This window comes from Onychostoma macrolepis, chromosome 04 (genome assembly GCF_012432095.1).
Source record: "Onychostoma macrolepis isolate SWU-2019 chromosome 04, ASM1243209v1, whole genome shotgun sequence".
Taxonomy (NCBI): Eukaryota; Metazoa; Chordata; class Actinopteri; order Cypriniformes; family Cyprinidae; genus Onychostoma; species Onychostoma macrolepis.
Window position 1 is genome coordinate 19,887,723 of NC_081158.1, and position 20,526 is coordinate 19,908,248.

The 20,526-nt window shown below is 37.1% G+C and overlaps 2 protein-coding genes across 4 annotated transcripts; both read right to left on the bottom strand.

Annotated features, from left to right (window-relative positions):
- Positions 1 to 231: 231 nt before the first annotated feature.
- Positions 232 to 8,499, bottom strand: mdm2 (MDM2 proto-oncogene). 3 transcript variants are annotated; one of them, XM_058774072.1, is made up of 11 exons: positions 8,423 to 8,499; positions 6,930 to 7,001; positions 6,768 to 6,842; positions 5,130 to 5,263; positions 4,746 to 4,795; positions 3,536 to 3,594; positions 3,308 to 3,377; positions 2,216 to 2,373; positions 1,956 to 2,105; positions 1,781 to 1,849; positions 232 to 1,334 (listed from the first exon to the last, which is right to left on the bottom strand). In XM_058774072.1, the coding sequence occupies exons 1-11, from the start codon at positions 8,441 to 8,443 to the stop codon at positions 717 to 719; spliced, it is 1,476 nt and encodes a 491-aa protein (XP_058630055.1). In that variant the 5' UTR covers positions 8,444 to 8,499; the 3' UTR covers positions 232 to 716. The 3 variants fall into 3 exon arrangements, with proteins under 3 accessions (XP_058630055.1, XP_058630056.1, XP_058630057.1); XM_058774073.1 differs by lacking the exon at positions 8,423 to 8,499 and adding an exon at positions 7,081 to 8,404; XM_058774074.1 differs by lacking the exons at positions 6,768 to 6,842; positions 8,423 to 8,499 and having other exon boundaries at positions 6,897 to 6,993.
- A 2,634-nt stretch (positions 8,500 to 11,133) lies between these two features.
- On the bottom strand, positions 11,134 to 19,609 carry slc35e3 (solute carrier family 35 member E3). Its single transcript, XM_058774354.1, has 5 exons — positions 18,933 to 19,609; positions 18,578 to 18,688; positions 17,771 to 17,929; positions 17,428 to 17,510; positions 11,134 to 11,678 (listed from the first exon to the last, which is right to left on the bottom strand). Exons 1-5 carry the CDS (start codon positions 19,344 to 19,346, stop codon positions 11,492 to 11,494), a joined length of 954 nt encoding a protein of 317 aa, XP_058630337.1. The 5' UTR covers positions 19,347 to 19,609; the 3' UTR covers positions 11,134 to 11,491.
- Between the last annotated feature and the right edge of the window lie 917 nt (positions 19,610 to 20,526).

The window sequence follows — 20,526 nt, forward strand, 5'->3', positions numbered from 1 at the left end:
AGTTAGAACACGTTTCTTGATATTGAGTGAAAAGTGGGTCCCTAGTAACCAGATCTATCTCTGGGTGACCGCTGTGTACTATTCAACAAACAGCACATGAAACTGACACCAGCCACCTTCTTACAGCCAATCAACTACCCTTAAAACCATTAAACAACAACAACAAAACCAACATCATTAAAAACAAGCAGCAGAAAGACAGAATTTGATTTGTACTGTAAAAGCAGAAGAGCCTCAAAATAATCATTTATTATGCCTCACTCAGAGAAAATAAGACAGTCACTGCAGCAGAAAACTGCAGAAGAGCATTTCCTTCCAGAGGAGGAACAAAATTGAAGGGGTGTCTCAACAGCTACAACTCAGGAACACGTTTCAGTGCGGCAAATAAATCAAATTAAAATGAAACCTATACATCTGCATATACATAAATTAAATTATTACAAACATTCCTAGTAATTGATACAATGTATACTGAATCTCTGCAAGTCTGTAAGTAGTTGCTTTAATTCCAAGCCCTTAAAACACAGTTCTGTGAATTTTCTACCCAGCATGTCAGCGAAAACCTCGCTTGTTAAGTCATAAATAAAATTTATTAATTAATCAATAAGAAACATATTACAAATATTGAATTTGAACTCAAAAGTTTTAGAACTATAAGACAAGGCAACAGAAGCATAAACTTCATGTGAGAGGAGAGGAGGTATATCTGCTGTGCCTCAGCTCACGTAGGTCAACACGACTGACTGAATGGGCTCTCGGCACACCGGACACAACTTGTTCCGGTTCTTTAATTTCTTGGCGCAAGTGTAGCAAGCCATAAGGTGTCCAGTCCTTCCATGGACAATGCAGCCGTTCTTGGGGCGACTTTGACAGATGACGCAGGGCTCAAGGCAAGTGGCGGGCAGGCAGGCCTCCAGGCTGTTGTAGCGCTCTAGCTCAGGGGTCTCTTCCTGGCTGCTGCCCCCACCAGAAGAGGTTGAGGGCTGCGATGACAAGGTCTGAGATTCGGTCATAGAGCCGGAGGCAGTGGAGGAGAGAAGTTCGTCTTTAGCGGCGATGGGAGATTGTGAGCATTTGCCGTCGGGTACGTCCACTCCTTCATCTGTTTCTGGAAGAGGGCTTGAGGGTTTGGAAGGAAGCAGTTTGTCATCTGAGGCTGAGCTGGGAGTTGTGATGACGCTGGTGTCTTCTGTGCTGGGTTGAGTGTTAGTGGAGGTGTTTTCACTGTTGGAGTGCGTTTCTGGAAGCCAACCGGGTCGGACGTTCCAGCAGCTTTTGCAATGCCGAGGAAGAGGAGGGTTGAGCTCGTTACATTCGGCACACTTCCAGTAGTCCTGAGTGAACACATTTTTATCTTAGATTATTACATTTTTCTTGCTTTTGAAATAAAAAAAAACCTGTTTAAATCTGAGGGTCAGAGAAAGGATGGAAATGGACATGAAAAATTGGGTTTGGTGCAAAAAACCTGCACTAGAAAAATAATATTGCTATAAGAGTTTAACATATGGTACCATTAAAGTCAGCATGGCATGTAATTTCTTAATACACATTCCTGGTCGTATCATGCACAATTAATCAGTGGACAAAGTTCAGAGGAAAAAAATGTCATGATCTTTCAACAAAATGTAATAACTTGCGGCATCTTTGGAACAGCTGCCCTTTTTGGCAGGCTTACAAATGCTTTTTCTTTCACCCCCACCTTTTCACAATCCAATCTAATCCTGATTGGAAACATTTTTGTTCCACTAAGAAAAACATCAGGTACTAAAATGTTACGTACTGCCTCAGTTATCTCGGTATCCTCATCAAACGAATCTTCATCCTCAGCAAAGATTGTGACTTCATACACCTGAATAAGCAAATACAGATTTGCAGTGAGTTGAGGACTGTTAAACAGGTTAGGTTAGTTAGGTCATCAGATAATCTCTCCTTGAATAGAACAGGAGTTTGAGAACCTCGTTCTCTCCTGGCAATGAATCCTCATCGTTCTCACTGTAGGCATCAGAGTTTATGGACTCCACCTCAAACTCCACACTAAAGTTATCAGAGTCAGCGTCCGAGTCCGCACTTTCATCACTGCCCTCACTGTGAGAGATACCTACATCCTGTAAAACAAACAAAACGCTGGTTAGAAAGGGCCAAATGACAGTGCAAAGTAGTTACAGTTGCTGCTAAACCAACACAATGTGAATGAATATTTAAATGTGCTACTCACAGAGTTGCTTTGTGCGTCCGAAGACTCACTGTTCCCCCTCTCCCGGTGCAGGCCGCCAATCACACACCAAGACAGGCTGTCATCAAATGTCAGGGAGAAGCTGTCTGACTTGTGCCTCTTTCTGTGTTCTCTGGGCTCGTCTTCGGCTGAAGTACTCTCTATAGAAAGCACAAAATATGTTTAGTACTAAAAGTTATTTTTTGACACAACATGTCTGTCAAGAGGGTTTTCACATAAGTGAACCACGCTGCTCTGTAGGCTTTATAAACATTTCCAATCCGTTTCTTTTTCATTATGTTAAACACAAGCTTAAGTGTATACTGCATATTGCATTAGGGTAAATCAGTTTTTTATGCAGATGTTCTTGTCATATGCACTCAACTTTGGACACTTATGAGCCAAGCAGGAGCAATGCTCAGAGCAATAACCCTGTTTTAATGGTGCATCTAGTGCTGCTTGCTCAACAAACTGCCTTTGTGTGCATAGCTGAGGTTTAAAAATGGGCCATTGAAGAGTAACAGTCATCTGAGCACATTCTGCACAGCCTCCAGATCTCGGTGTCCTTTTGAGATGTTTACAGTGACAGAGAGAGCAGTCATTATGGTACCACATGTTTACCCACATACAGTCCTCTGTCGGGAGTGAAGGAATAGTAGGAAATGATCCATAATGAGGGACAGTCTTCCCTGCTCAGTGGTTGAGACTGATATAATGTATACTGGTTGATTCACAAAAGATACAAGGCAGGAAAAACAAACAGTTCTTGAAAAAGTACAAAACTCCCACGAGAAATAAAATTGGCATCTAGATCAACTGATGGTACACTTGTTAAAATATGTTTACTTTTCAGTTTTTTTTTTTTTTTTTTTAATTAACACATTAGTTTGACTGTTACTGTATCAGTCTGAGCTAGAAAAAAAAAGAAAAAAAAAAATGGACAGCCCCTTCCTGTTCAAACAGGAACTACGTCAAGACTAGAATAAACAGCTCTATCTGAAATCCCATCTAACCCTGCTGACGAAGCGTGCGCTTTCATACACACTGAACAGGACACAGCTGGTGTGTCTTTTGCTCTGTGGTGTGTGTGCTTACCAGGATCACTGCTTCTCCTCCTCCTGCGCTGCTGTTGTGAGGTAGATGAGCGAGAGTCTGAATCAGTGTCCTAGAACAGACAGTGGGGTTTCAGTCATGCTTCAATCTCAAACATAGCAGGGGCTCCATAAAACCCATTCAAGCGCAAACACAGCACTACCAGGGCAACTCTGTGGAATGGGTCAATACTCTGTGGTTGTAAGTGTGTGAGCATAAAAGAACGTTTACCCCGGGCCCTCGATCTGGTTCACTTTGACTTCTGGGTTCAGAGAAGGTAGAATGAGTATCTATAAAAGAAAACAAAGACAGTTTTAACACAAACAACATATTTAAGAATTAGGGCTGAACGATTTTGGAAAATAATCTAATTGCGATTTTCTTTACCAATATTGCGATTGCGATTTTAATATGCAATTATTTTTTAAAGCTCTTTATGTTCTGTATTATTCAACAAAGACAAGCAATAAATCATTGTATAGTATGACCAACAAAATATTAGATAGATTAAACATAACTGTTCTTTTCTGTAGGCCAGGCCTATATGTTACGATGAAATTAGTTGATGCACAAATTGATATGAATGACATTTTTATTTAACAACTACAATAACAGTAGTATATGGACTGATTTGTTAAACTTCCAGCCTTGTAAGCATGTAGGCTAATAATTATTATGACAACATAAAGCACTGACAAATAAGCCTGGTGTAAACATAAATATGAAAGTCAGTAACAAATCACAAACTAGATTGCAGAAATATAAAAACAAATCTGTTGCTTTACCACACTATTTAGGTAATTCAAAGTCACTGTAATAAACATATGTAAACATGTGGATTGGAAGTGGAAGTCTTCAGTAATGAAATGCGCCATAACACTGTTACTCTGCGTGTAGCGTGCCAGGGTTGCCAGGTTTTCACAACAAAACCCGCCCAACTGCTACTCAAAAGTAGCCTAATCATGTTTCGAGGGTGGTCCACCGGTAAAAATTGCATTCCGGGGTGTAAAATACACGTTTTTTGGAGGGGTTCCGCTGGTAAGATTCGCACTCCAGGGGCTAAATATCACGTTTTTGGAGGCAAACCGCGGACCTGGCAACACTTTAGCGTGCCAACTTGATGCTTTCTCTGAAGACTGCTTAAATGTGTTCGCCTTGAAGCAGCGCTGCTGGACCGATCGTTGTGTGTCATCAAAGTACTGCGAGAGCTATAGAACGAACGTCTCCTTATGCTTTCTCTGGCCGTACTTTGATGTCATACACCGATCGATCTTCAAGTCGAACACACCTCTTTACTCTCGCGTGTCACGTGACAGAAAGTAATCGCAGGTGTCTGTGGTTGAAAAAACGAATTTTTTCATATCGTGATATTATCGCAAATGCAATTAATTGTTCAGCCCTAATAAGAATATTGTGGGAAAAAAGTTAACAATCATAGTACCTGGATTTTTCACTGTTACAAGGTTTCTGTTGATCATTGCAAAGAGGGCTCTGAAAAAAAGAAAGGTAAAATTACAAATGAAACTTTTGTTTTCATATAGCACATTTCACTTTCGATTCTTGGGGTGGGGGGGGGGGGGGATTATGAGAAAAGTAATATATACTTATATATGCTTTTTTATCTACACTGGCCTGCTATTTGTATCCAAACACCTTCTGCAGCCACTTCATATTTTAAACAGGTGACAAAAGACCCTTTCAGAGCGAGTAGGTCAAATGTCGAGAAAGCTGGCACCTGTTGCTTTAAAGCCCCACCCTGATATTCCCAGAGGTCATTGGTACTACAGCTGCTCTGCCTTAGAGAAACTAGAGAGTCAATACACACCTGGGCTCTTTGACCGAGAAACTTTTCACCCCTAGAACGGCACCAAGAGCATCCTCTCCACAGTGAACAATGTGTTGCTGCTGCTTGTCATATAACTCCTTGCTCATGATATACTTCCCCAAATAAAACATAACCTAAAAACACAAAAAGACAATTTGTTTAGAGATCAACGGGGAAACCATTTCCCAAAACAGTCTGAGAGTTGACAGAAAGAATGGTAAAAAAGTGGTTATATAAATATTCAATATAGATGAGTAACACATTCCTGTTAGTCAGACAACCACAACTTCCTCCAACAAAAAACAAGAAATTACTCATACATCACACTAAAGTTGACAACATATGAAAAAATTTCAAACAACATCAAATATCAAGAGTAAAATGGCATACAAATTATTTATATTGTTGCACATTATGAATGAAAGTTAAAAATTACAGTTTGTATTTGTATAATGGCGCTTGCCCATGAAAAAGCTACTGCCATGTTGCCAGTGCATTTTATATATGGTTGCCAAGGTGTTCTGAGTGGTTTCTAACCAGCCGAAGCCCACCCTAAGTGACTCATGTCCCACCTTTAAGGTTTTTAAAAAATATATATTTTAACATATTCTATAATCCTCAAATCACAAACGTCATATTTTTTTAAGTCTGATCACTTACAGAAGTAATAAGCTGCAATATTTGAAATATTTTTCATCTGTAGCACAAACTCAAGCTTAATACGTTGGGTTAGGGGTTTAGTTCAAATCCCTAACCGTAAGAATGAACAATAGAAAAATAATTTCTTGCCTTAGCAAACACCACAAATGAAATGTCACTGAACAAAGGCAGTAACTAAATATAATTCAACACACACTGTCCTACATAATTTACAAAATATATGCAAGTTTAACTGTACACAGAAATGAGTAGCAACACATGAAACCGGAGAAGGATTATTTTTAGCCTGTAATGTCAAACACCACTGGCAAACTCATTATTTCAGAAACTCTCAAATAAGTGTCACTGCCATAAGTGCTTACATGAAAAATTATACACACAACAGACAGCAGGGTTTAGCATTACCAACACAATTGGCAAAAATTCAATTATATATACAGCTATATAGAATGACACCTATATTTCTGTTCAAAAGTGCTGGGGTCAGTAGGGTTTTTATTATAATTATTTATTTTTTAAAGAAATGAATACTTCAATTCAACAAGGATGCATTAACTTAATCAAAAGTGGTAGTATGCATTTAACATTACAAAAGATTTTTATTTAAAATAAAAGTTCTTCAACTAATCAGTTTCCACAAAAATGTTTTAAAAGTTAGTATCACTATTAAAACTTCACTATTAAAAGTTAGCACCAAATCAGCATATCACAATGATTGTGGATTACACTGAAGACTGGTGTAATGGCTGCTGAAAAATCAGCTTTGCCATCATAGGAATAAACTGCATTTTAAAATATATTCAAATAGAAGAACAAAAAGTCAAAATATTACTCTCTTTACTGTATTTCTGTTAAAATAAATGCAGTTTTGGCCAGCCTAAGAAACTTAAAATAATGTCTCCCCAACCCCAAATCTTTGAACGTTAGTTTATATCAGTTTATATATACTTAAACTGCTGTCAGTTTAAATCTCCTCACCTCCTTCATGGTGAAAACATCTTTATCTGCACCTGCATCATCTAACAGGCTTTTCAGCTGCAATTTTGGTCTTACCTAAAGTTACATGAAATAAAACTCAGTCATTTCAAGGTATAAAAACACACTTACATTCACAAAGGCACACCTTGAATGCTACATTACCAGTTTTTCGTTGTCAACCTTGTTGATCTGAGAACTGCTTAAACAACTTTCTGTTGCCATTTTGGTAGTTATCTGTAAAAAATAAACAGAGTTAGATTTTACATACAACAATTTAAAGCCAATTCAGTACAAGCTTCAGAACGAACATTACCTGTGCAAATAGAGGTAAATTGGCTATTCTAGCTAAGAATCTTCTATATATACTCTGCTACCTGTACATAAAGTGCTTGAGCTCTGGGTTAGTGTGGAGTGGGAGCCGGCTGAGAGCCGGTCTATGGTTTAAATAGACCCAGAGAGGCATGTCAGGGCTAGAATCCACAGCACCGATCATCATGTCCTGGGCGGGTTTGGGCATGACATCTCAAAGCGTGACTGGCTTCAGACGCCTAGCGGTGGTGCTCGCTCTTTGCTGACTTGTCTGGCTCCCTGTGATCATGTCCGGGCATGTCCCGTCTCACTACACCCGCCCATTGCTGGCTAAGCACTTGGATTTGGGGCTTATCAGCCCAGTGACAGGTGAAATAACGGCGTGCTTGGACCAAAGCGATGACCCTCGTGGATTATTAGCTCCTCGGTTAAATAAATGCAAGCCAAAAAGACCAAAAGTTGTTCATTACAAGTGCTACGGATGCATGGATGTCCTTCGAGTAAAGCTCAAAATGTCTTTGGACTACGACAGTGTCATGTTTAGATCTCTGAAATGCTCAGCAAACAGTAACTTACACACAAAATACAACAACAATCTCAAGTTTGTCGTATTCGGGATTTATATCTGCAATCATAAACACGGGAATATAACTGTCATCTATATCCATGGGAATATCTCTATTCAAATTAGCTGCACATAACTTATGTAAAACCTGGAACTTCAAATGTTTTTCCCTCAGAGGTAACATGATAACAGATCGACGAGTAAATATTGTTGTTTTACGTAACGTTATGAGATTTACGTTACGTGTGATGAAACGCTCTTTTGACAAATCAGGATTCGTTATGACAGATAATAATATTGACAAACGATATGACGAATAACAAAAAGTACGTAATGTGCTTTTCTCCAGTTATAAAGAATAAACATGTTTGTTTACCTAATACTAATTTATACACATTTCTTTACAAGCAGAATAGTAATAGTAGTTTTAAACGCAACTTGATTGATTCTTGCCTGATGTGGAGTATTGCGCATTTGAGCGACAAGACTAAGCTAATTATATAGTAACAATGCCACAAACGCGCGCACTCCCGGGTGTCTATTTCCCGCTGCGGATAATCAGGAAAACCCGAGGCTGCAGTAGGCCGCGCTTGCAGCGCTAGCGCAACGCTAAGTGAGGCAAATTATTTTAAGCGACTACACGGACATTAAAGCCTCATACGCGGTTAAAATAATTCTCTGGAATGTATAACAGTGTTATTAAGATATTTACAGCTTTAAAGGTGTAATAAATATATGAGAACGTGCGAAAATTGCTAAACTGAAAGTGTTAATGTCTTACCTGCTGGTGACCGTTGAGCATCGCGAACTCCCTCTACTGGCGCCTGTTTGAATTTGAAATGTTCTAGCACGTGCTATAAGCGCGCGGTGTAAACATTACACAATGCACGCACTGGAAGGCGAGTTGGATATTGTTTACACTATTAGGCCTATCTATATTTGCTGTTTTACTGTTAATGCGATTAAAATAACCGAGTTTGACTATGTAAAATGCATATTATATTTAACACGACATTTGAATGCGGTTGCCTATGTTATTGTAAAAAGTTGTTGATTCCTTATTTTAGTAGCCTGCTGCATCACACTGGACCAGTTTAGCTCATCATCAGGTATCAAGTAATATGTATGAAATTAATGATAAATGAATATGACAACAAAGTCAAAGCAATACGCCGATTAACTCATTAATTTAGCCATAGTAGCTACATAAAGCCTATATTTTTAGATGAATGTTATTTGGAAGCAGTACGCAGAAAACACTGCTGTTGCTGTTGATGGAAATGAACAGTTCAATAAAAATAAGGATTTATTAACAGATCTCAATCAAGAGATTGACTCAAATTTAGAGAGACTTAAAGATATTTGACCAAAGTTAGGTGACAAACAGTAATTTGGGACGTTATTATGCTTTAAAAAAATATAATTCTATCTACACATTTTATAAAGTGTAAACCGCTTTTAAAATATATTTTCACATTATTTGCAATATTACATTTAAACCTAATCTTCGTGGGTTGCATTCAGTCTATTGTTTAATTGTAACATGAGATTAATCAACAACATTATCACTTACTAATCATGATGTGCTTATAGTGATACCATTGTAGTTATAATCATGGTAATATTAAATGTGTCACTTTAATCACCACTAGCTGATCAATTCCTCCTGTTTTGCATTCTATTGTGCATTGCGCTAACTGAAAGAACTTTCATCTGTTTTGATTTCTTAATGAGTAATGATGATCTGTTCCTTCACTATTAAGATGATTCTGTGAGTCACCTGGTTGGTGACAATGCTGGGAATGCATTAGCTGTGTGTGAAATTCACATCAGAATACATTCATTTGTAAAGTGAGTCTGTTGTCATGACGTGACTGTTGTACACCGTTGTGTATGAATGGCAGACTTGCTTTTCTCGCCAACAGAGAAACTTGTTAGTTAGGGGAGGTCCTGTTTGCTGAGTGAAATTACCTCTTTATGAAGGGGACAAATGGACTGTGCCATGAAGACATGTCTTGTACAGTCCCTGTGATGGGATCTGTTCTTTATAGCCCAGGAGAGTGACTCAGAGTTTATTTTAGTAGGACATGTTCCTTTAAGCTCAACATGTTTGGGCTTGTACGTCTGTAATAATGAGGGAATTCCATGGACCACTGAAGAAAAAAGCCATTAATTTTATTAATGGAAGTAAGGATAAAGACAAATCCTAAAGATTAATAACCAAGACATGTACACATGTCAAAAGTTTGGAAATAGTTATTCATCTATGGCAAAGTTATTCAACTATGCAACAACACAAATGGATGTTCGAGAAAAAAAAAATTGAAACTATTTTCAGTTTGATAAAAATTGTTGGTTCTCTCTACACACTTTATGAGGTGCTTCTTCCAGTATTTGTTTTTTAAAAGAGTTTCCATGTTTTTTTAAGGCACTTATTGGCTTCTTTCCTCTTTGAATGTTTTTTTAAATACTTCTTAGCAAGGATGCATTAAATAGATAAAAAGAAACAGACATTTATAATACCACAAAGTAACTTTGCATTCATCAAAGAACCCTGAAAAAATAAAAATGAGTCACTGTTTCAACAAAAATATTAAGCAGTACAACTGTTTTCAACATTGTTAATTATTTCTTGAGCGGCAAATCAGCATATTAGAACTATTTCTGATGCTGAAAATTCAGCTTTGAATTACATTTTCAAAATATATTAAAATGCAAAGAAGCAATTTTATATTGTCATTATTTCACAGTATTACTATTTTTATATAATTTTGCATTAAATGCAGCCTTGGTGATTTTTTTTGTTTTTGTTTTTTTTAATCACTTAAAATATATACTGGCACCAAACTTTTTAATGCTAGCATATATTAATATAAATGTATTTATTACATATTAAAATATGTATTACATGATATAAATATTACACAGTTTAGACTAGATTGAAATTATTTTCATGAACCTTTCATTCAAGTATGTACAAATTGGCAGAGGATTTCCTTGTCCTTTTTAGTTCTAAAATATTGTTCTTTACTAGGAGACAACAAGCCTCGTTCCACTTAAAGTGGTCAACTTTAATTGTACGGAGAATAAAACATTCTTTCATGTTTATGAATATATTCAAAACATATTCTTCCATGTTCCATGAAAGAGGTCTTTTTTGGGGGGGGGGGGGGGGGGTGAACTGTCTCTTTAAGCAGCATAATTTGCAACATTTTTGTTTACCACATCCTTTTCAAAATTAGGACAAGTCTAATATTCACACCAAAAAAAAGCTGCAAAACATCTAGATTTTAGACTGGAGACAGGACTTTGGAATGTGACTAATGTTTAAGTTGCGCATTGCAAAAGAGAATAACAAGTTGAAAAGCCCTCATCACGAACTGAACAAATGATTGACATTCCATTTCACAGATACTCAGGTCTTTTTGCCAAGTAGGCAGTGACCCTTGTCCTAAAAGTGACGACTAGACTCAATATAAGATAACATTCCACTGTTGTATTACTTTCTATAAAATGCTTTATTTTTGTACAGACCTTTTGAAAAATACATCATTAAATAACAAACACTTACAAAATAAAAAGGAAACGCTTCAGCAATAAGAGTTCTTCTCTCAAACGGCACTTTTCTTTTTCTTTTGCATGTTTATTTACAAATACTGAATACTTGGAATGAAAATTAAACTCTTAAAAAGATTGAAATGCTATTGTCAGCCTCTATGGCTTTAACCTACTTCCTTCCAGTCTATGTTTGGTTAGGCTTCACGCTCCTGTGCAGGAGCCATCGCTATCTATTCCTGAAGAAATCAGGCACTGAACACTGGCTTTCATGTTGATTGGCACTTCAGCGGGCCTATGGCCTCTGTGTGAGCCTGCTTTTGCCCTCCTCCTGCTCTGCCAGTTTGAAATGGGTGTATGCCAGGATGCCACTGAGGGTGCAGAGGATGCCCAGACCTTGGTTTAAGGACAAGGGGTCCTGGAAGAGGACGTACCCACCCAGTAATGTAATGCAGAACTTGAAGTGTCCAAACATGTTGTAGCTGTGAGGGGAAATGTTAAGGGAACTTGTCTGACAATGACTTTTGGATATACTTATGACTTGCACTTGAGTAACAGACTATGAGGACATGTGACTTGAGCTTCAGAAATGAGTCAGGGACTTATTCTTTCTGAAAGTTAATATTCTTTAGATCATTTTACAGTTAGGATTTTTATGTTTTATAGTTAGGCTTGTGAATAAGATATTTAAGAGTAATTTTAATAACACAAAAAATTGTTAATAAAATAACAGGTAGTTCGTTTTAATATTGATCTAAGCCTAAGGATATATCAGTCTTGTTAGTATGCAGCAAAAGTTAATAAATCTGTTAAAAATTTTAAAAGTGTATGTTAACAAAATAGAAAATGTTAGTTTTAATTCAGATTTATGGATATAGCAGATTTGTGAATGTGTAAAAGTTTAATAAATCGGTTAAAATAAGTGTAATCTGTTAATAAAATAATAGTTGGTATTTTAATAATATATGGATATAACAGGCTTGCAAATATGTAAAAAGTTAATAAATCTGTTAAAAATAAATCTTAATATAATTTGTCAATAAAATAACATGTTAGTTTTAATATTGATTTTTGAATATATCAGTCTTATGAATATATAAAAAGTTTACAAATCTCTCTTTCTATATATATATATATATATATATATATATATATATATATATTAGTGGTGGGCGTTATCGGCGTTAACGTGCTGCGTTAACGTGAGACTCTTATCGGGCGATAAAAAAAAATATCGCCGTTAATCTATTCTCAAAGTTGGGTTGGGAGCTGAGTCTATACTACGCAAGCTATGATGACTTTCACCTTGATATTTTAGCGCGGATGTATACCTAGCCGAATTGCACTGTAGGGGGCGAGAACGAGTCTTCGAACCTGTGTGTATGCGTGCTAACATGGATGCAGCTATGAAGCCGCCGGGTTTGCTTCAGGGAAAATTTATTTTTAAGAAGCTTCCCAATGGAAATCGGCAAGTCATTTCTATCTCTACGTTACATGGTCGCGCTCTCTGTATCGCGCGCACAGCGGAGTTCCGCCCCGGTGCGCACGCACAACCTGATATTGCCAAGTGCAACGTGTTCCTGGGTCAACATATTTTGTTGACCCTGGAACAACATTTTAATCCAAAAATATAATCTTAACCATATTCCTACACCTAAACCTAACCTTACCCATGAGTAATCCCTAAAATCTGAGGAACTGATAGATGAATTACACTGATGTACAAGCACCAAACACTGATTATAATCCTAAACTTCACAAAAATTATAAACTGGTTCTTGAAATCTGATTGGTTAATCACAATGTTGTTCCAGGGTCAACAAAGATGTTGACCCAGGAACACGTTGCACTTGGCAAAGGTTTGGCGGTGCGCACACACACAAACGTAAGCGCACACACAAGTGAGCACACTCCCACTCCTATTTGTAAATATTAAGCCGCAAAACGTCTATTTAAATATGACTTATGCGTGTCTCTGTGTTAATGTATGGCGCAGACGCGCGGGTTTGTTCACTACTCATACAGAAGCCCGCGTGACGCTTGCGGCGATATTAACGTCTGTCGTCTCACTAAATGAGGACATAAATACATGAACAACATCTCCAGAACTGCTCTGAGAGTCACTTCATGAGCACTCGAGCGTTTCATTTGAGAAAAACTATCCTCACGGCAACCCGTCAAAATAAAAGTTCGGTTTCACTTGAAGACATTGGGCAGAACGTAATAGGCTACTACTAAAACTATTAAAACCTTATCTTTAAGGAATAATCATACAATGTCTTCAATGTTATTATCAATATTAAATTCTTGATGACTGCTAGTTGTTTACTTATCTACTTGGCAGAATTCAAATGAGCCATTTTAATCTAGATTAATTCCAAGATTACAGTGAGATTAATCTAGATTAAAAAAATTAATCTATGCCCACCACTAATAAATATATATATATATATATACATACACACACACATACACATATACACACACACACACATACATACAGTGCACAGCATAAATGAGTACACCCCCTCTGCATAAATATAAAGATGTATTTTCTTAATGATCACTAATATAATTCATGGAAAGATGGCAAAATTGAAATGTATTAAACATATACTTAATAAAAACAAAATATATTCCAATATTTTCTGTAAAATAAGTAAATTAGCCAATTTTGTTTAAATGAAGGATTGCAGAAATGAGTACACCCTAGATTTAATTCAGCAAATGTATAATATTCTAGTACTTAGCATGTTCTCCAGAACTTTAAGTATACTGCTCTGACTCTTCTTGGCATGGAGTGTACAAGTTCATGACAAATTTTCACATCTGTCCTGTTTAACTCCTGGAGGATGACCTCCTTGAATGCTCTGGTCTTTAATGGGGAGTTTTGTTCAGCTCGTCTCTACAGAATCCCCCACAGCTGCTCAAGAGCGCTAAGATTGAGTGAAATACATGTCCACTGAAGGATTTTCACCTTGGGAGAATGCATTTCTTCATTGTCATGCTGAAAAAATGCCCAACAGTGTAGGGAATGAGGGGAGGGTGGCATCTTCGGTTTCAAGTTTTTGTATTCCATCACACAGTGGTGAGTGAATTCATGACAGCGTTGATAAAGCACTCCCTCATACCTTCAGCACTCACTCATCCCTATATAAGAGCTTTACTACCTCTGAACGTCACTGTGGGTACCAAGCACTTCTCACTGTACTCCTCCTCTAGCAATACTAGAACATTTTGGATGCTTTTGGATCTGAAATGATTGACTTGGTCTCTTGAGACCAAAGTCTCCATTTTGTATATATGGGCCTTGGAAGAGGTTAAATGAGTTTATTTTGCTTTGGCTAACTCTAGTGGTGACAACAACTGTGCATGTCACTTCTGCAGGCTGCGTCATACTCTGTGAGATAAAGTGTCACTCTTTTCATAGCTTTTCTGCCGGCTCTGAGACACTTGCATGTTATTTCTCCTGCTCTTTTTCTAGCAAAAATTCACTCACCAGTAAATGAAAAAGAAGACCTGATTATTTCAGGAGCCTTGTCACAAGTCCATTGTTTTTGAATGTCGGTGCTACTTCTGCTATATTTTCACACTTAAAACAATAATTTGGTATTCCTCCATTTTATCACTTTGATAAGAAAATCTTATTTTGCTGAATAATTTTGACCTTCTTTGGTAATTGATCAAGCAGGCTTGATGGAACATTATATCTCCAAAGAACCCTAACATGTCATATAAGTAAAGAGTAATTGCTGAATTTGTTAAGTTTTAGAGGGGGTGTACTCATTTATGCTGTGCACTGTATATAGCGTTAAAATATGTTTGTTTTAATATTGATTAGGTTTACATCTTGTAAAAAAGTTAATAAATCTGTTAAAAATAAGTGTAATCCGTTAATAAAATAAGTTAGTTTTAATACTGATTTATGGATATATCAGTCTTGCAAATATGATGTGTGCAAATAGATAATAAATATGTTAAAGTAAAATCTGTTGTTATTTTTAATATTGATTTACTGATATATCAGTCTCCTGAAAATGCTATGTAAAAAAAGTTATTAATAAAAAAAAAATATATAAATAAGTATAATACTGTTTTTAATAGTAATTTACGGCTATGAAATGTACATGAGTTAATATTAAAAAAATTAAAAACTTAATAACATGCTATATTTTTCATATTGATTGATTGATGGATAAATCAATGGTAACATCAACTTAAATGTACATGAATTACTAGTAAGTGCTGGATGCATGAGTTTGTGAATTGGCTTGACTGTAACTCAGTAACTTCTATTTATATTATTACATGAATAGAGGATGGGGGCGTGACGTCACTGCTCTAGCGCCGCGGTGGCTGATGGGAAAAAAATAAAAAATCGCCATTTTGTGAGGCCACTTGTTGCGACGCGCCGAGGAAGTTGTAATATGAACCTGTTTTAAATAGGATACAGAAATTGAATAAAGTGTAAATCAACATATTAAAGTTATTCAACAAAACATTATTTAGTCAAGAGCAGTGAGGGATTTCTTCTGTTTTTTGTTGTTTGATTAACATTAATGACAGACGGCACAGCTTTATTAGGCTGCTGTCACAAGACCTGTTTCACGGATCCAATACTTATACATATGCGTTTTCTTTCGCAACTTAAGACAAAACTGACAATGCATATGAGGATACTTGCCAGGACGACCATTTTGACATTATTTTGTGTGTATTGGGCCACTTAAGCGCAACAAGCTGTGTTTGTTTGTTCGCAGCGCGCGCTTTGGATGTGACTGCAGCGCACAGAAAAGAGCCTCTGGAGCGCACGAGTACCGAAAGACTTAAAAAGTCGTGCAAATAATACATTTCTGTGACGATGCAACAATGACCCATTAGGCAATTGACAATTCTGTCAACTGTACCGAAACGCGAGCTAAAGTCTTGTATCGCAGCGTGCAGCAGATGTGAAGAGAAGGTCAAAGAGAGAGGACGCGGTGCAGCTGAATCATTCGCGCTGTTTTCAAATGACTGGTTGTGTGAATTTATTTACTCATCTAACCTACACGCTATATTCAATAAATGTTTTGCAGGAATTTCCCTCATTTTAAAGTCGAAAGCTGCAGGAATATATGCGCAATCCCACACCGAAATTCAGGACCTGATTAAGCATAATTCTACTGTACATCGAATTGTGAAACATGACTTTTCCAAAACTTTCTGGCTTTATTTATTTTTCCAAAAGTTTACAGGCCTGGAAATTGCTGTTTGCATGACATTTCCAGGTTTTTCATGACCGTATATGAACCCTGAATGTGACGATTTGGTGCAGTTATCTAAATCGGACAAAAATATAGGTGCGGGTGGTTGGCCATCTTTTCCAGGTACCGTTTTCTTGCGTCCGTTAGAAGTTTGTCTCGGTATAGTACATTTTGTTCTTTTAATCGACTTTTCAACATTGTTTTTCGTGTGGTTGTTTTAAGTCTCGCCCGATGTGGCCTCACATATGGCGGCGCCCTCTTGATTACGTCCCAGAATGCACTGCGCAGTGACGTCGGTTGCCAAGCTCTTCTAAATGAACGTCATCACAAACTGAACAACCCAGCACTTATTAAAAGTAACTGAATTTGTTAAAACATTTAAAAAAATGATAAGATCTATTTTTCATACAGTATAAATTATATTTTACATACAAAAAAAATATTATACATTTTAGAAATAGGGCTAACAGAACATAAGCTAGCAGCTCATATTTCCACATCCTTGGCTTTATAAAAAAAAAAAAAAAGTTAGAAAACCTTTGGTTGAGAGAACACTTGCCTAATAATAAGTGGCCCAAAAGTGCAGTTTTAAACATATGGAAGTAAAGTGCTCCCTCTACTGCTTACTTTGAGGAAAGTCTCACTTATGAAATCACACTCAATAATAGCTGTATTCAAAATCATCAAATGTTTTCATTATGGCTATTAAAAAAAAAAAAAAAAAAGAACCTTGATTTACAGCTTACCCTTTCATTATTAAACAATTGTGTAACTACATATTAACTATTTGCCAAGCTTTGACAAGTCTCTGTAATCAAACATTTGCTTGCATTATAAACCTAATTCGACAATGAACAAACAATGGAGTAATGGTATAGAGAGCACTGTTTTCAGATGTTTGTCTAAAGGGTGTTCTGCGCCAAGAATAGAAAAAGGAAATAGCCACAGCTCAATGACTGATATTTTAAAGAATTAGCAGAAAGGATACGTAACAGGAGACGTGTTCCCAATGATCCAGTAAATGGACAAATTGACCAGAAAGGCAATAACACCAGACAGCAGAACCATGACCTTGATGAAGGAAAAAAAATAGAAAGAATCAACCCTTTGAAAATACAATTCAGCTCAATTGCTTATTTATTCAATTAATACATATATAAAATATTCCGATAGTAATAGGAGCAAGAAAATCCCCCCCCCCAAGAAAAAATCTAGGCAATAACACAAGGCACTCTCTGTGACTGTGTGTATATAAGAAATTCCTTTGGATACGTGCAGAGGGAGTGTGTGAGCCATTGAAAGAACAGGCGCATTCTTGCTCGCACTCTTACCAGGGCCTGAAATGACCAGGGGCCAAAGATACCACCATCTCCAGTGAGGGGTTCGAAGAACGGCACCAGGACCAAGAGAAATGCTGAAGACATGGGTGCTTGATAATACAGTAACTGCATAGAGTTCACCTGAAGCTCATGCTGTTTGGCACCAACCCACTGTAATAGGAGAAATAAATGATTAAATCGCCATTCAGATTCAGTCTCAATATCTGAATACTTAATGAGGGAAGTAATTAATGGTCAGAAATTTCAACTAGGCATTTATTTAAAAAGTAGTTTTCTTAAAAAAAATAAATAAAAATAAAATATATATTTTATTTTTATTTTTATTTTTTTTTTATATATAAACAAATAACACTTCATAATCATTGGTTGATTTGGTTATATCTATAGATGTCACACACTAACGTTCAAAAGTGTAGGAATTATTTTTTTTTTTTAATGCACCAAGACTGCATTTGTTTATTTAAAAAAATATATATTCCTGTGATGGCAAACTGAATTTTCAGCAGCCATTACTACTTCAGAGTCACATGATCCTTCAGAAATCATTTTAATAAACTGATTTAGTGCTCAAGAAACATTCCTATTATTATGAGCATTGAAAACAGTTGTGCTACATAATATGCATGTGAAAATAAATATTTAAAGTTATTACAAAATTTGAATTATGTTATACAGTAAATGCCAGCCTTGCTATATTGTGGGTCTCCGATTTGGCCAGTTCCTGACCGCCTGCTGATTTAAATAAAGGGATATGACTTTTTCAATAATGATACAGAGTGAGAATGCAATAATACTTACCACTTGATACAGCGAAGTTACAAAGACCCCAAGTGTGGCAAAGATCATCCCCAGAAGATTGAACTTCACATCATAGTAAGAGTTCAGTATGACCCCTAAAGTGATCGGCACCTTTTTATTAAAAAGAAATGAATAAATTATATGAAGTGGTGTAAAAATCACAGCTGTTTTGACCCATAACCTTGCATTAACAAATCAGCATGTAACCATGACTTGCTTTTATCAGCATTTACCCAGAGCATAGTTCAAACTGATGCATGGCATGTGCATGCTATAAAAATGATGGTAAAAGCAGCAATATTTTTGAATGACTTCTTAAACAACATACCAGTCAAATAAACAAACCCCCACTTACTAGAGTCAGTTTAATCTTTGTGGAAAATGTCTTTCTGTAGTACATGGTCTGGATGACTATGATCACAGGTGTTGTCATGACCTTGGCGAGCTGATATGTTCCTATCGTGTTGCATTGGAGAGACAGGTTGGTGAAAACAACAAACCCACAGAAACTCAGAGCCAGCAGGATGATTTTAGAAGGTCTGAGGCTCTTGGGGGAGAATATATCCATCTTCTGACACATAAACAGCCCCAGCCATGTCACTAAGAAATGAATGAGAGTCAGGGTCATGTTGGGAAAGCCATAGTGCACATAGATCCATTTGTTGATGAACACAATACAGATCGAAGACAGTAAGTTGACCAGCAGTCCTGAAATTATCCGGCTGTTTCCAAACAAGTCAGAGAGTCGCGTCGCCATAGCTGAGCTCATTCAGGCGCACTTTTAGTCTTCTTGAGGCAAATATCTCTGGAGAAACAGTTTCAGGTGTCTGCTTTGGTGGTGCTTCATCAGCAGAGAGACGCAAAGCTCCACCGCTTTCTGTGGCTGAGTGTGTAAAGGCGGTTCAGAGCGGCTTTCATTATAAGACTGTTCCTCGTAGAAAACCGCAAACACTCAAATCTCTGCCTGCAACTAAACACACGGGCGTGACGTACACGAACGCGACGCTCGCTGATGAGGGTAACGGTCCGCCGTGCAACTCTCGCGAGATTCACATGCGCGCAAACATAATAGCAGCAATGCGCATGCGCGAGAATTTCGCCGTAAGAGGGTTACCTTCCGTAGACACGCCACGTCACTGCTAATATGCGCCGTCTAGTGGACAAAAGAAGAAAAATACAAGGAGGCAGGGATTCATAACGAGTCCATATTGTACTCTTTTTTTTTTTGTCTTTGTTGTTTCTTTTTTTGTTGTAAACTCATTGCTAATGTCACACTATCATCAAGATCTACTGCCCCACAGCCCTGTGTATATTGTCAAATGCTGTATTGTGTATCACAACTGTCCCACTGTCATCAATGCAATGTTCGTATTGTTGCTACTGCATATTCTTTATAGTTACATTTTTCCACATGTATAGAAAGGTCATCCAATTACGAAAGAACACTAAATAAAGTAGGGTATGATAATCAGGCTTATTAGGTCTTCTGTGCACAGTCATGTCGATCAAGACGTGGATGGAGGACCACCAGATCAAGTTCTGTCATGACCAGCCCAATCTCCAGACCTGAACCCCATTGAAAACCTCTGGAATGTGATCAAGAGGAAGATGGATGGTCATAAGCCATCAAACATAGCAGAGCTGCTTACATTTTCGCGCCAGGAGTGGCATAAAGTCACCCAAGAACAATGTGAAAGACTGGTGGAGAATCAGGGTTATTCCACTAAATATTGATTTCTGAACTCTTCCTAAATTATAACATCAGCATTGTGTTGTATAGAACTGAATATGAACTTTTGATTTTTGAACTTAGATTTTTCTTTACATTATTTGAGATCTGAAAACACTGCATCTTTTTTTGTTATTTTGACTAGTTGTCATTTTCTGCAAATAAATGCTCTAAATGACAATTTGGAAGAAATGTTGTCAGTAGTTTATAGAATAAATCA

Coding starts and splice junctions, on each gene's coding strand:
- slc35e3 (XM_058774354.1), bottom strand. CDS start 19,346: ATGAGCTCAGCTATGGCGACGCGACTCTCTGACTTGTTTGGAAACAGC. Junction 18,689..18,932: donor CAAAGATTAAACTGACTCTA/GTAAGTGGGGGT, acceptor TTTAATAAAAAG/GTGCCGATCACTTTAGGGGT. Junction 17,511..17,770: donor CCTGGTCATTTCAGGCCCTG/GTAAGAGTGCGA, acceptor TCCTTCATCAAG/GTCATGGTTCTGCTGTCTGG.
- mdm2 (XM_058774072.1), bottom strand. CDS start 8,443: ATGCTCAACGGTCACCAGCAG. Junction 2,106..2,215: donor CGGACGCACAAAGCAACTCT/GTGAGTAGCACA, acceptor TTTGTTTTACAG/GATGTAGGTATCTCTCACAG. Junction 1,335..1,780: donor ATACCGAGATAACTGAGGCA/GTACGTAACATT, acceptor GTGTTCACTCAG/GACTACTGGAAGTGTGCCGA.